Raw genomic sequence first — 14296 nt, 5'->3', positions numbered from 1 at the left:
AAGTGGGGGTAAGGAGACTTTTCTCTATCTGAATGTCATTCCTCTGGGGCTGCCTGGCTGCCAATTGGTTTGTCTCTAGGTGTCTCTCAGGCACCCTTGCCCAAGTCCCTTGTGGAATGCAGAAATGGTGCTGTGCAGAGTGGTGACAGGGCACATACACTGGCAGAGAGACAGGTGGTGGGGGTGGTAGTGGCAGTGATGAGCAGTGTGCAGGAGTGGGTCATCCTGAGGGGAGGAGGGAGGAATATAAGGAAGAGAGGAAAAAAGGAAGTGGGAAAGAGGGAAGAAAGCCAAAGAAGGGCCGGCCCGTGGCTCACTCGGGAGAGTGAGGTGCTGATGGCACCAAGGCCCCGGGATCGGATCCCATATAGGGATGGCCGGTTTGCTCACTGGCTGAGCGTGGTGCTGACAACACCAAGTCAAGGGTTAAGATCCCCTTACTGGTCATCTTTTAAAAAAAAAAAAGAAAGCCAAAGAAGATGGGGTAGCACCAGAGGACAGGAGTAGCAGGGGTTTGGGATATGGTCTCCAGTTCCTGGGTCTCCATCAACTCTCGTCTGGAGGGCAGGTCTCTGGGAACTTTGTTTTTCTTCACACTGTCTAGGTATTCTTATTGGGGCACTGCCAACACCCAAGCCAGGATCTCATCATCATCCCACTCATTCAGACCAAAGGTGGAAGGGAACATTTGCTGAATGAGGGCCCAGCACTCCAAAGCAGAGTAGAGCAACACATGCAAGCAAGGTGATGGCCCATTTGGCCCCTACACAGAAATGGCTGCTTTTACCAGGTACACAGGGAAAAGGAGGTTTGGCAAGATCTAAGACAATGTCCAGAGAAGGGGCTTGATGCCCAGCTCAGCATATGGCTCAGGGTGCTCAGTCTTCAAAAGTGTTAATGTCATGAAAGACAAATACAGACCAAAGGACTCTTCCAGGTTAAAGGAGACTAAAGAGATATGACAACCAAATACAATGCATGATCCTGAACTGGATCCTGGAATGGGAAATAAAATAGCAATAATGAACATTAAAACAACTGGCAAATTTGAATATGGCTATGGACTAGATAATATCATATCAAGGTTAAACTTCCTGATTTTTAACTGATATTCTACAAAATATCAAAACTATCCTTCAAAATATCAAGGGCTGGCCCCGTGGCTCACTCGGGAGAGTGTGGCGCTGGTAGCGCCGAGGCCGTGGGTTCGGATCCTGTATAGGGGTGGCCAGTGCACTCGCTGGCTGAGCGTGGTGCAGACAACACCATGCCGAAGGTTGTGATCCCCTTACTGGTCAAAAAGAAAAAAAGGGCCGGCCTGGTGGCTCACTCGGTAGAGTGTGGCGCTTGGGAGCGCGGCGGCGCTCCCACCGAGGGTTCGGATCCCATATAGAGACCGGTCCGCTCACTGGTTGAGCGTGGTGCGGGTGCGACACCGAGGGTTGCGATCCCGTTGCCGGTCGCGGTACAGGCGCGACACTGAGGGTTGCGATCCCGTTACCGGTCATGAAAAAAGACAAAAAGGAAAAAAATAAATAAAATAAAATAAATAATAATAAAAAACTATCCTTCATTTTAGGAGATACACACTTAAGTATTCAGGAGTACGGGGGCAAAATGTCCCTAATGCTTTCTCAGATGGTACAGAAAATACTATATGTATACACACACATACATCATATATATATAAAACATATATATGCATTTGTGTGGGAGGGAGGAAACAGAAGAGAGAATGATAAAACAAATAGAACAAAATGTTAACAATTGGTAAATTTGGGTAAAGGGTATCAGGGAGTTCTTTGTACTACTCTTACAATTCTTATATGTTTGAAGTTATGTTGAAAAAACCTCAAAATGCCCAAAACCAATTCCCCAAAACTTGGTCATTTTCCAATGTTCCCTGCATGGATGAACTACACACCACTATCCATCCAGTTGCACAAGCCAGGAACCTAGGTATTACCATTAATGCCTCCTTCTCCCTCAATCACCAAGTAAAATCCATCATGGAATCCAGTCCAAATCCATCCCCTTCTCATAGTCTCAACTCACATCTCACTGGTCCACAGGCCATCAGCACTTTTCATCTCAATTACTGCATTTATTCCTAATGTTGTCTTCCTATATTCACTCTTGTCCCCACTCCAAATCATTCCCTGCTGTAGCCTGAATTCATTTATCTCCCATAAGCAAATTTGGTCATGTCACACACATCACTACCATCACCATCCCCAAGGGTTTTCAATGACTTCTCACTTATTTAATGATTAAAATCCTTGCTCTTGCCTACAGGAAAAGGAATGATCCTGTCCTGTCCCTGCCAGCCACATTCAGTTCCTGGAAACCATACTCTCTACAGAGACTTTGCAAATTCTAGTCACTTGGTTTGAAATGCTCTGTCTCCCTATTCTTTACACCCTTTCAGATTCTTGTGGTCCACTGACCCATTTACTTTGGTCCATCTCCCCCAATAAAGGGAAAGAATACAGCATTTATCCTGCCTTCCCCGTACCTCAGTATAATGTGCTTTTACTCTGGAGACTATTCAATTTTACTGCAAATGATGAATATTGTTTGTAGTTCATAAAACATAGGTAAAATGTTTTAAGATATTTTAAGTATACATAAGTAGCCAGAAAGCAAAATATTTGTAAGACATAGACAGAATTTATAGAATGTGTTAAATAAAGCTAAGTAGTTAATAGCATATGTATATTAAACATAAGAAAGGGATGGAAAAAACAAGAGATATTTAATACTCATTAGGTACCTAGGTACTAAATATTCATGATACACTAAATATACAAGGTACTAAATACTCATGATTAGGGCCGAGCCCGTGGCGCACTCAGGAGAGTGCGCTCCCGCCGCGGGTTCAGATCCTATATAGGGATGGCCGGTGCGCTCACTGGCTGAGCGCCGTGCGGCCGGTCTCAAAAAGGACAAATAAATAAATAAATAAATACTCATGATTAGCAAATATACATGGGAGTCAACAAACACTAAATATACATGAACACAATATCCATGAGTCACTAATTCAGCTACCCATTTATGACACCCATTCTGGCCCATGTGTCCTTTGTCCAAGGAACACAAAACCCATGGCTAATCATCAGGCTTACTGGCAAGCTACAGCTGTGGCAGGCATGCTTGTCCCCTGTGTATCTCTGATAGAAAAAGTGTAAGACACTGGCCTGTGTGTCTCTGTGGGCCTCACTGTTTGTAACTCAACTCTGTCCTGGTGACCACACCATCAGCAGGGAAGGCTAATGTAGCAGAAAGAGATGGACTTATGACCATTGAATACTGCAGGATTCAAGGAATATGTGGCCCTTCCTCCTTGCTTGCACCATATCCTAAGTGTATTAACATAGCCCATCTTTTTCCTCTTGCATCTCACTGTAAATTGATTTAACAAATCTTGTGATATCAGCATTTTAAGTTGCTCTGTGAACTTGCTGTTCCGTGACCTCTAGGATAGTCTGCTTGGAGTATATTTAAAGGCTACCATTGCATCAAAGTAATTTTCCATACAGTACTCAGGGTAACCAAATAATAAAGGGAAATTTCTTTTTAAAAGAGTATTCCAGGGCTGGCCCGGTGGTGCACTGGAGAGTGCGCCACCTGGGAGTGTGGCGGCGCTCCCGCCGAGGGTTCGGATCCCATGTGGAGACCGGTTCCCGCTCACTGGCTGAGCGTGGTGCGGGCGCAACACCGAGGGTTGCGATCCCATTGCCGTCCCCGGTACAGGCGCGACACTGAGGGTTGCAATCCCGTTACCGGTCAGTAAAAAAGACAAAAAGGAAAAAAAAAAAGTATTCTAGCTAATAAATGAAGAAATCAGGATAGAGGGATAACTACTTGAGAGCCTCCTGGTAGAAGGACATAACACCTATAAAGTATACCCCCCCCCCAAAAAAAAACCCCAAACTTGAATGCAATAAATCCTATAGATCTGACTACCAATTTATAAGAAAAACAGAGAGGCCGGCCCGTGGCTCACTCAGTAGAGTGCGGTGCTGATAACACCAAGGCCACGGGTTNTCGGATCCTATATAGGGATGGCCGGTTTGCTCACTGGCTGAGCTTGGTGCTGACAACACCAGGCCAGGGGTTGAGATCCCCTTACCAGTCATCTTTAAAAAAAAAAAGAAAAGAAAAAGAAAAAAAGAAAAACAGAGAACAAAGACAAACTTGTTAAATAATACAATCAAGGTCCAGACTATGCGAAACTTTATAGGACCAAAATTGTGGTTTATCCAACAAATAAACTATAAGGAAGATAAAATGAGATGCCTGTACATTAAAAAAAAAACTTAAAGAGATGTATCAACTAACTGCAAACTATTACCCTTATGTGGATGCTGACTGAAACAAATGAACTATAAAACAAAAAAAAAATAAGAACAAAAACATTTATGAGACAATCAGAAATGTTAATACTGATGAATGGTGTGATGATGACTGTTCTGTGACGATGGCAGAGCCATGGTTATGTTTAAAAAGAGAGTCTTTGACTTTTGGAGATACATACTGTATATTTATAGATGGAATGATATGATGTGTGGGACTTGCTTCACATAAATGGGGGGTAGTTGTTTACAAATGAATCAAGATTGACTACGAGTTGATGACTGTGGAGGTTGAATAATGATTACATGAAAGTTTATTGTTATTGTATGTATTTGAGATTTTTTATAATCAAATGGTTTTGTTTCTTTAAAGAGAAAGAAAAAAGCAGGAGGAGAATGCAGAACTTTCATTCAATGATTAAACGAGAGCTCTGAGTGGTATGGTACATGGATGTGAGGCCTACAACTACTACAGCCATTTTTTACCATGAGAAAAGACAGCTCGAAAATGAAATCTACACATGAAGAGCACAGCTAAAGGAACCACAGAAAAATGGAGCTGAAGCCCCAATCAAATCAAATCCAAAGCCCATCCTACTTCAGGACTTTTTCAGTTAAATGAACCAATACATCCTCTTTACTGTTAGCCAATTTCAGTTGGATTTTCTGTTACTGCAAGTGAAGATAATCACAACTGACACAATGTCCCATTCACCTTCATCCTAGTCACGTTTCTGTCTCCACATTTCCCTTAAAATGTGGTCAGCAAAGTCATCAATAACTTCCTTGCTGCTCAATCCAATGGATCTTTTTGAGACTTCTTGCTTAATCTTTCTCAGAAACAGCACCTTACGCTCACTCATCCTCAATGTTCCCTAGGCTTCTGAGATGCCACACTTCCCTGGTTTTCTTTCTTCCTCTCTAGCTACTTTATACCTTGCTCTTTTGCTGGCTCTCAAGTCTGGGGCCTTCCTCTCTCCATAATCTCCCTCAAAGTGACTGGCAGTCACCCACTTTGATTTTAATTACCAACTACATCTCTCATCCCTGAGATTTGCTAAGCTTCACACATGAATTTCCACACATGAATTTGTTCCTCAAACTCAATGCTGTTCTCTACCACTTTCTCTCATATGCACGTACAATCTAGCCCTCTTCCATTGTTCTCTAAGTAGAATCAACCTTATCGCTTCCCAAGATCTCATCTTTCCTTCCACATATCCAATCAATCTCCAATCTTTTACATTCATCCACTACTCTCCATATCTATTGCTACTATCCAAATTCAAGCTACAATCATCTCTCACCTGGACGATAATAACTTCCCAATTGGTTTCCCTCTTCATAACTCTTACTCCTACTCCAATCCATTTCCTACTCTGCATCCAAGATATCTTTCTTTAATTGTGGTAAATTATACATAACATAAAATTTACCATTTTAACCATTTCTAAATGTATTCCAACAGATCTTCTGAAAAACAAATTTCTGATGATGTCACCTTGCTTAAAACAGAAACTGACTGGCTCAGGGTCCAGGTGGAAATTAGACTAGATCTACAACTATACCTTTTGAGTTTTGAATCTGTGCTTGTCCTACCTATTGTAAACATACTTTTAAGTGTCAGTAAATTTTCAAGAAGCTATTATCAAGACCTGCTCTAGCATCTATGTAACAGTCATCTATAATAGACTATTTCTGCTGTTTCAAAATCTATTATAATCCAAAATTCTACAAAACAAATAAATTAGAGAACAAGTTTACATGGTCAGCAATCTCTTTATTTGAATATCATAAAAAAAAAAAAAAAAATTTTGAAAGTAGTAGTAGAATGCCACCAGAAAAAAATAAACCCATCTACTTTGAAATTTTTCTTTGCTGAGGATAAATATCTTTTAAAATACAGTCATGCATCACTCAACAATGGGGATACATTCTGAGAAACGTGTCATTTAGCAATTTCACTGTTGTACAAACATCAAAGAGTCTACTTACACAAAGCTAAATGGTGTACCTACTACACACCTAGGCTATATATAGCCTATTGCTTCCACCACCGCATATATGTCATCCATCATTGACTGAAACCTCGCTATGCAGCACATGACTATATTTCAAATGTTTCAAACTAGTATACATGGAAAACTAGATCCACTGAGCGAGGGGAGCCTAAAGTACTTAAAATATGCATACAATTCCCATTTTAGAGATAGAAAATGGTACGAAAGAGGGACTAGGAATGGGGAAACATGGTAGCTTCAAACTAACTTTTAAAGATCATACACATCCCTGTACCAGCCAGCAGCCCCCTGCTCTCCTCACCACCACTCCTACCAAATCATACACATACATCCCAGAAACCTATGGATGTGAAAAATGGAGTGGGGAAATAAACATTTATTTCAGTTACGTTTCCCTTTCTTTCTTTCTTTTTTTTTTCCTTTTTGTCTTTTTTCGTGACCGGTAACGGGATCACAACCCTCAGTGTTGCGCCCGTACCGCGACCGGCAACAGGATCGCAACCCTCAGTGTTGCGCCCGCACCGCGCTCAACCAGTGAGCGGACCGGTCTCTATATGGGATCCGAACCCTCGGTGGGAGCGCCGCCGCACTCCCAAGCACCGCACTCTACCAAGTGCGCCACCGGGCTGGCCCCACGTTTCCCTTTCTTTAGCTCAAGAAAGTAGGCTACAGGTACATCATGAACATGACTAAGCATAATACGACAGAGTGCAACTATGAGGGCGAAAAAGGCCGTTCCAGCTCCTCTCTATTGCTGTATTCCTAGCCTTTGTTTTATCTTTCCTAGTTTGTAATGAAAAATATTTTTAATCAAAAGAATTCTTTAAAATAATTATAAGAAACACAACATCATTCCATAATGGGAAATAGGATATCCAATGCCAGCCCAAGTGTAAGACTGATAAATTCTAACACAATGCAATTATAAGTTTTCTTCTAAGCAACTCAAAGTGGTATATGAATACTCATCATGATTATTCAGCAAATAGGAAAACTGAGACAAAAAGTACTTTAGGAAAATGCCCCAGAAAATAATAGAGTAAGTGGCAGAAGGAGAACTGGAAAGATACTACTGTGTGGGCCTTTAATGTAAAATGATTCAAATGATTAAATGATTTAATCTAAATGATTAATTTAACTTAAATGATTAATCTAAAATGATCTAAAATGCTGATGAAGAGTCAAAGTTTAAAAAGAAGAGGAAAAACTGCTAGGCTTAGGATAGAAAAAGTGCTAAATGCGATCAATGAAATAATTATTATCTCAGCTAAAGCACCAAGCTTGTAACTACTAATAAATACATAATATTCCATTTAAATACTATTATTTGTAATTTACCAATAGAAGGGTCCATAAACTAGTACACATGGAAAACTAGATCCACTGAGGGAGGCGAGATGCCCAGAAATGATAGTTCAATGTTAAATATACCTACTTCTGCACTAAATAATCAAATATAAATAGGCTTGTTGAAGAAAAATCAAACATACTTTTAAATTTTTCAAAAATACACTTAAGGCTGACATATGAAAGGTTTTCATGCTTCCTTTAGGCCTTCATCCCAGTACTGTACTATAAAATTATAATAAACTATAGGAAGAGGTTAAAATACAAATGTTAGTATCATAAAGGCTTAGACTAATTTTGGTTTCACCACTGACAAGATGGATGATCAAGGACAATTTAGTTGACCCCTCTAAACCCATTTCCCCACTTACGAAAAAGGGAAAACTATGATATTTTCTAAATCCTTATTTTTGATTTGAATATTTGTGAAATTAGGATGGCGTGTCTTACAATCTTTATTGCAGTGATTCCCAAGCTGGGGTCAGCTTGTACTCCAGGAGACATTTGGCAATGTCTGGAGACACATTTCTGGTTGTCACAACTGGGGCACAAACAGATGTAGGGAATACTAATGGCATCTAGTGGGTGCAGGCCTAGGATGCTGCTAAAATCCTACAATGCACAGGCCAGCCCCTTGCAAAAAGAATTATCTGGCCAATAATTCTGTAGTTAGGAAACCTTGCTTTAAGAGTCTTAGAAGAAGAAATAAAATAATATGTACTTAATACAGTTGTTCTCAGAATTAAAAGAAATAATGCATGTAAAATGCTCAGAACAGTAATTAATACAAAGTACATATTTAATAATTTAATAACAGCAGTTTTTTTGTTTGTTTTTTTAATCCAATGTGCTTAGGATAATTTATTTATCTACTGATTAAATACCAAATTCCTTAACCTGGTCCTTGACACAATTATGCCCCAATTTGCCTTTCAAGCTGGATCTGCCACTACTTTATTACATAAACCACCTCCACTCAATCTGGTCTATGCTGTTTCACTAACACTACCTGGGTTTCACAACTCCATGCCTACACACAAACCACATCCTCCACCTACAATGCCTACTTTCCATTCAGCCTGACTCTCTTCAGGGTCTAGCTTAAATACCACTTCCACTACGGAGGTCTTCCTTCACAGATCACTGAGGCTGAAAGTGACCTCTCACCCAAATCTCACCGGTCTTCTTCTGAGTATCACTGTTCCACTTACATGGCTCTTACCATAGATTTCCTGAACTCTACTATAGTTACACATTTATCCTATCTTCCCTATTAGAGCATAAACCCTTAAAAGACAGACATAGCTTAAACCTGTAGCATTTGACACTGTTAATCAGACCACTCCCTTTGAAACTTTCTCTTCCCTGGGCTTCGGTGTTATTACACTTTCTTAATTCTTTTCCTAACTCTCTGATTGCTCTAATCTTGCCTGCTTTTCCTCAGCCTCCCCGGCTTAAACCTGTAGCATTTGACACTGTTAATCAGACCACTCCCTTTGAAACTTTCTCTTCCCAGGGCTTCGGTGTTATTACACTTTCTTAATTCTTTTCCTAACTCTCTGATTGCTCTAATCTTGCCTGCTTTTCCTCAGCCTCCCCCCGCCCCCCCCATATTTTAAGTATTCATTGTCAATTGTCTTCTTTCCCTCTACAATCTCATCTACTTCCAATTTCAATCATATTGCTGTACACAGATTACCAAATTGTTATTTCTAGCCTCAACTTGTCAATCACACTACAGACCTACATTTATAACTACTTACTTCATTGGATTTCTCAGACAAGATATTTGACAAACACATCAAGTTCAAGGTTTCCAAAAACAGCTGCTTTCCCATTACAACTTGTTGCTTTCTCTATCTCTGTCAATGGCGTCTCAATTCATCCTCTCGGTCACTAGACCTCAAAATCTCAGATAACCTCATCCACCCTAAAACCTCAGGTAACCTCCTCCTCTAATATGTTCCCTTTTCATTTAAATCACTCCCAGTGCACCTCAAATTCTGTCACTTAGAATAGTAGGGATTAAATCTCTGTAACATTTTTTCTTTCATTTGCCTCTTTTCCATTCCTCTGACTTCTATCCATATAGTATAACGGTTAAAAGCATAGACTGAAGTCAGATTCCCGGAATTCAGATTCCAGCTCTATTAACTGGGTGGCTCTGGATGAGTTCCTAAAACCCTGGGCCTCACTATCCTCATCAGTAAAACTGGAATGATTAATGGTTTCCACCTCCTAAGGTTGTCACGAGGATTAAAATAAGATATGTGTAAAGTACTCGACACACAGTAAGTGCTCAAAAAATATTAGCAACTTTACTATCATTTCCACCCTACTTCAAACCCTCATCATCTTTTGCCCAGTCTACTGCAATAATGTTCCAAATTGGCCTCTGTGCTACAAGTCTCTCTTAACCAAAATGCTACCCACTGCTCTCACAATCTTCATATATGCATAAAGAGTCAGATTTTACGTAGCATTTTGACAAGATCTGTTGGGATATACAAAGATGTGTAACAAGATGTATTTATAATAGCCAGTGATTTCATAGCACTAAACTAAATGGTATAAAAAGGGGGGAAATAGTTGATGAAGTTGAAATCATAAACTGACACTAGGAAGTATCCCTTGAATTCCTTGTTAAGAACTCTGAATTCAAGAATTTGTAAGGAAGAGTGTCACAAGAGGTTTTGCACCTATTTCCCCAAAGGATTTAAGGGAGCGGAACATTTAATGCACATTCAGTAATATACGTGCTTAAATGGGTTAATCTCTTCAAATATAGTAGTAGAAGCCATATAAATAGTTGAACTTCTTCCTCTTTTTAAGATACTCTTAAAGTAATCAGAGTATCTGTGTATTGTTTCAAATTAATCTACACGAGCATATTCTTATTTTATCTAACTGTATCTTCAGTTTTCCACAAAATAACCTATTAAGATTTGGGCTATGTGGAATATCTTTAGTGTTAAAGAACATGATTCACAGGTCCTGACATAAGACTTCAAATTAAGTAAATACTCCATATTTATTTTCTAGGTATTACAATGCTAGTGCTTTATTTATTTTTTACAGTTCAATTACAGTACTTCATTCTATGCTCATAATTAATTTCTAGCCATCATTTGAAATAAATTTTCTAACACAGTTCTAAAACTGACTACTTTTTAATATGTTAATAGAAAGTTTCTGACAGAAAACACTCAATCAATGCCTGAAGACCCTACATGTCACTGTTAAAAGAATGATTTTAACAAATCATACTTGAAAGTTGGGCTAAGTTTTTGAATAACTGAATACAATCACGTAGACTAGCCAGTTGGCTCAGCTGGTTAGAGCACTGTTATAACACCAAGGTCAAAGCATTCGGATCCCCATACCTGCCAGCCACCAAAAAAACAAAACAAAATCAACAATCAGGTAATACCTTGGAAATATGTTATCTGTTGACCTTTTCTGCATAACAATGTCTACAGCAAAGAATATTTACATCAAAAAAATAAAAACCTTGCTCTTTTTTTCCTATTCACGCCATATAAATTTACACTTTGAGAGGCTGTTGATAAAGAGTAAAGAAAATGTACAAACATAACATTCTTAAAAATGTATTAATTTCTGGTTAGTAAGTCACCCTGTTAAGATCCTCTAAACTTGTTTTTCATCTCATTTTGAATATGGTCTTTTTATCCATTTCAACTGCTGCCAAGGCAAATGTAACTACCAACAACATTCTTTTAAAGCATCTGAAAGTGAGTTAAGATATGCGCAATGTTAAAGAAAAAAAAATTAGACTTTAATGTGTACTATGTGCACACTTCACACACGTGCAAATAAAAGGATTAATCTGTAGAATAGTGTAGAGTAAAAAGCAAAGACTTCAGAGTCACAAAGACCTGAGCTGGCATGCAGAATATACCACTTGCCAGATGTTTAATCTTGTGCAAATTAATCTCTCTGAGCCTGTTCCCTCATCTGCAAAACAAGGACTATATCTATAGGGTTGCTGTAAGAATAAATGAAGTAATTTAGTGTGTTGGGTATATAACAGGTATGTCCCACCTCCACCAATATCTTACCCTTGGGAGTTAGACCTCAAATCAAAACTCATCTCGGGGGGCCCGTGGCTCACTCGGGAGAGTGCGGTGCTGATAACACCAAGGCCCCGGGTTCGGATTCCATATAGGGATGGCCGGTTCGCTCACTGGTTGAGCGTGGTGCTGACAACACCAAGTCAAGGGTTAAGATCCCCTTACCGGTCATCTTTTAAAAAAAAAACAAAAACAAAAACTCATCTCTGCCACTTACCAACAGTGTGATAGTAGGAAAGTTGTTTAACCACTCTGTGCAGTGGCTTCCTCGTTTTTTATAAAAATGGGAAACACACTACCTACACATCACAGAGTTGTTGTGAATCCCAAATGTTTAACTCACTGCAAAACATCTAGCAGAGCGCCCAGCAGAGGCCAGATTCCATTGATACTAGATTCCTTTCACTTCATTTCTTCCTCAAGTATGTTCAATGTGTGTTCATCAAGTGGTCCAGAATCTAGTGACACATATACAGAAAGTAGGCCATTTCTGGTTAGAAGCCTTTGTGGATGCACAACAAAATTGTGACATATGTACTGTTAAGTATCTTCTTAGTTTCCAATGGGAAGAAAATATTTCTCTTATTCCTTCTGCCTTCCATTTTGTTCACATTACTTTTCCACATAGGTTACTATATAAATTTCCCTCTTTCCATTTTTTCTAAATACTTAAATAGCTTTCATTTACCCTCCAAATAGATATTAACTTCAGTATGCTGCTTCAGTTAAAACCAAAATATATCTATTATTTTCACTGCTTATATCAGTGGTGCCAGAAATTAAAATTAAAAAAAAAGAAACGCTTTGTGCTTCCTCCTATGTGTTACTCTAGACATTTAGTTTTAAAGAAATTTTTAAAATTTGGATTATTTTAAAAGGATTTATTATATTTATTCCTTATGTCAGTTCAATATCAAAGAATGAAAATTCAAATTAAATGAAGGCTGTCATAATCAAAAAACACATCTATGTAAAGTTTCCCCAAAAACTAATTCAAATAATTTTCCAAACACTGACATTCATCTGCTATTTAAGATGTGCAAGTCCTGAAAACACTCAGCTGTGTATAGGTTTAAGCAGTAAAACTGAACTAAATCTTTACCCACATATTTTCACAGTCCTAAAACTGGAAATCGGCTATCCTCCACAAAAACCTATATTTAACATCCGAAGAAAAGTTTGTAAGTACTAAGGAACTTCACAACAAATATATTATGTATCCAAAATTCATTAACTAGGGAAAGGAAATCTTACAAAATTACTCCTAAAAGTTATCAGACTAAATTACCTTCAGGAGGATCTTCCAATGAAGAGCAGCTCTCTAATTTTTTTTAGCATTCCACAATATGGGCTCCTAAAGCAACAGCTAAGGAATTACAAGAGGAGGCCCTTTTCCTGTTATTTTGCAAAGACCGGGTTATGGAGGGAGTGTTTCATTGCTACTGTACAACACAATTTCTGTGTCAATAGCACATGCCCTCAAAAACACTATTTAAAAAAATCCCAAAGTTGGGAGTTTATGCTTCCCTTAATTTATGAAGCCGAAATACATTCGCAAAAAATATGCCTCACTGATAATATGAAATGAAAATAGCACCCTACAGTCAGCAAACTAAACATTGGTTTTAAATAACTGGTTTAATAAGAATACGCAATGTGCACGGAGGGCTGAATGACAACAAAAATTAATACTGCACTTCGACGCCGGCCACCTTACATCCTATGGAGACTGAACAGCAGCCAGCCATCATTACAAATGTCAGAATCAATACAGTACTATGTACCATCCACCTTCTTCCAATAATAAGAGAAACCAACTCAGATTTCTCGGTGTTGTAATCACAACTATGACAGAAGGAAAAATGTATGCAGCACAATGAGGAAAACACCACAAATTAAAACCACTCCATGTTAAAACAAGACAAAATTGTTCACTGGGGGGGAAAAAAACCAACCCAAATACTTCTGGTATCCAATAAAAGGAATCTAGCCAAATCCCATCTAACCATTCAAGGGACTGCATTTTAAGACCAAACCTGCTTTTCTTTCTTTCTTTCTCCTCTTCCCAGGTCTCCCATCATCTCCCTGAACGTGTACGAGAAGACAGGCATGGAGGGGATTCAAGAATCGGGAACAAAAACCGGGATGTGGACATCATCAAGAGGAAGAGGGAAAGGAAGACAACACCTACCTGTCCCGAAGGCTTTGGCCACCAGCCAGGCCAGATTGCAGGCGATTTTGGCCCTGGAGAAATCATAGTGATCAAAGGGCTTGATGGCTGGAACAATGAACGTCTTCCTCATCTCCCTGGGGTCTGCAGCATCCCCCATCTTTCACGGTGGCTCCTCGGGATGTCCGGACTCTGGCCTTCACATGGTCGCGGGGTCGGGAGGAAGGAGAGGCGAGCTCAAACCATCGGGGCCGGGACGAGGCCCGCCCGGGCGCCGACGGGAGAGGAGCAGCTCAGCTGTCCGCGCCG

At 39.5% G+C, this 14296-nt stretch overlaps 1 protein-coding gene across 1 annotated transcript in view; it reads right to left on the bottom strand.

Moving 5' to 3' along the window:
* Positions 1-14211, bottom strand: part of LOC103602133 (calmodulin-regulated spectrin-associated protein 2-like) — a gene marked incomplete at its 3' end in the record, with an annotated part of 22167 nt that extends 7956 nt beyond the window's left edge. Inside the window, exon 1 of the mRNA XM_008586554.1 lies at positions 14009-14211. Within this exon, the coding sequence (XP_008584776.1) occupies positions 14009-14147 (139 nt within the window). The remainder of the gene's footprint in view (positions 1-14008) is intronic.
* Between the last annotated feature and the right edge of the window lie 85 nt (positions 14212-14296).

This window comes from Galeopterus variegatus, unplaced genomic scaffold (genome assembly GCF_000696425.1).
Source record: "Galeopterus variegatus unplaced genomic scaffold, G_variegatus-3.0.2 Scaffold4023, whole genome shotgun sequence".
In the NCBI taxonomy this organism is placed as follows: domain Eukaryota; kingdom Metazoa; phylum Chordata; class Mammalia; order Dermoptera; family Cynocephalidae; genus Galeopterus; species Galeopterus variegatus.
This window is presented reverse-complemented; position numbering and strand designations above follow the sequence as displayed.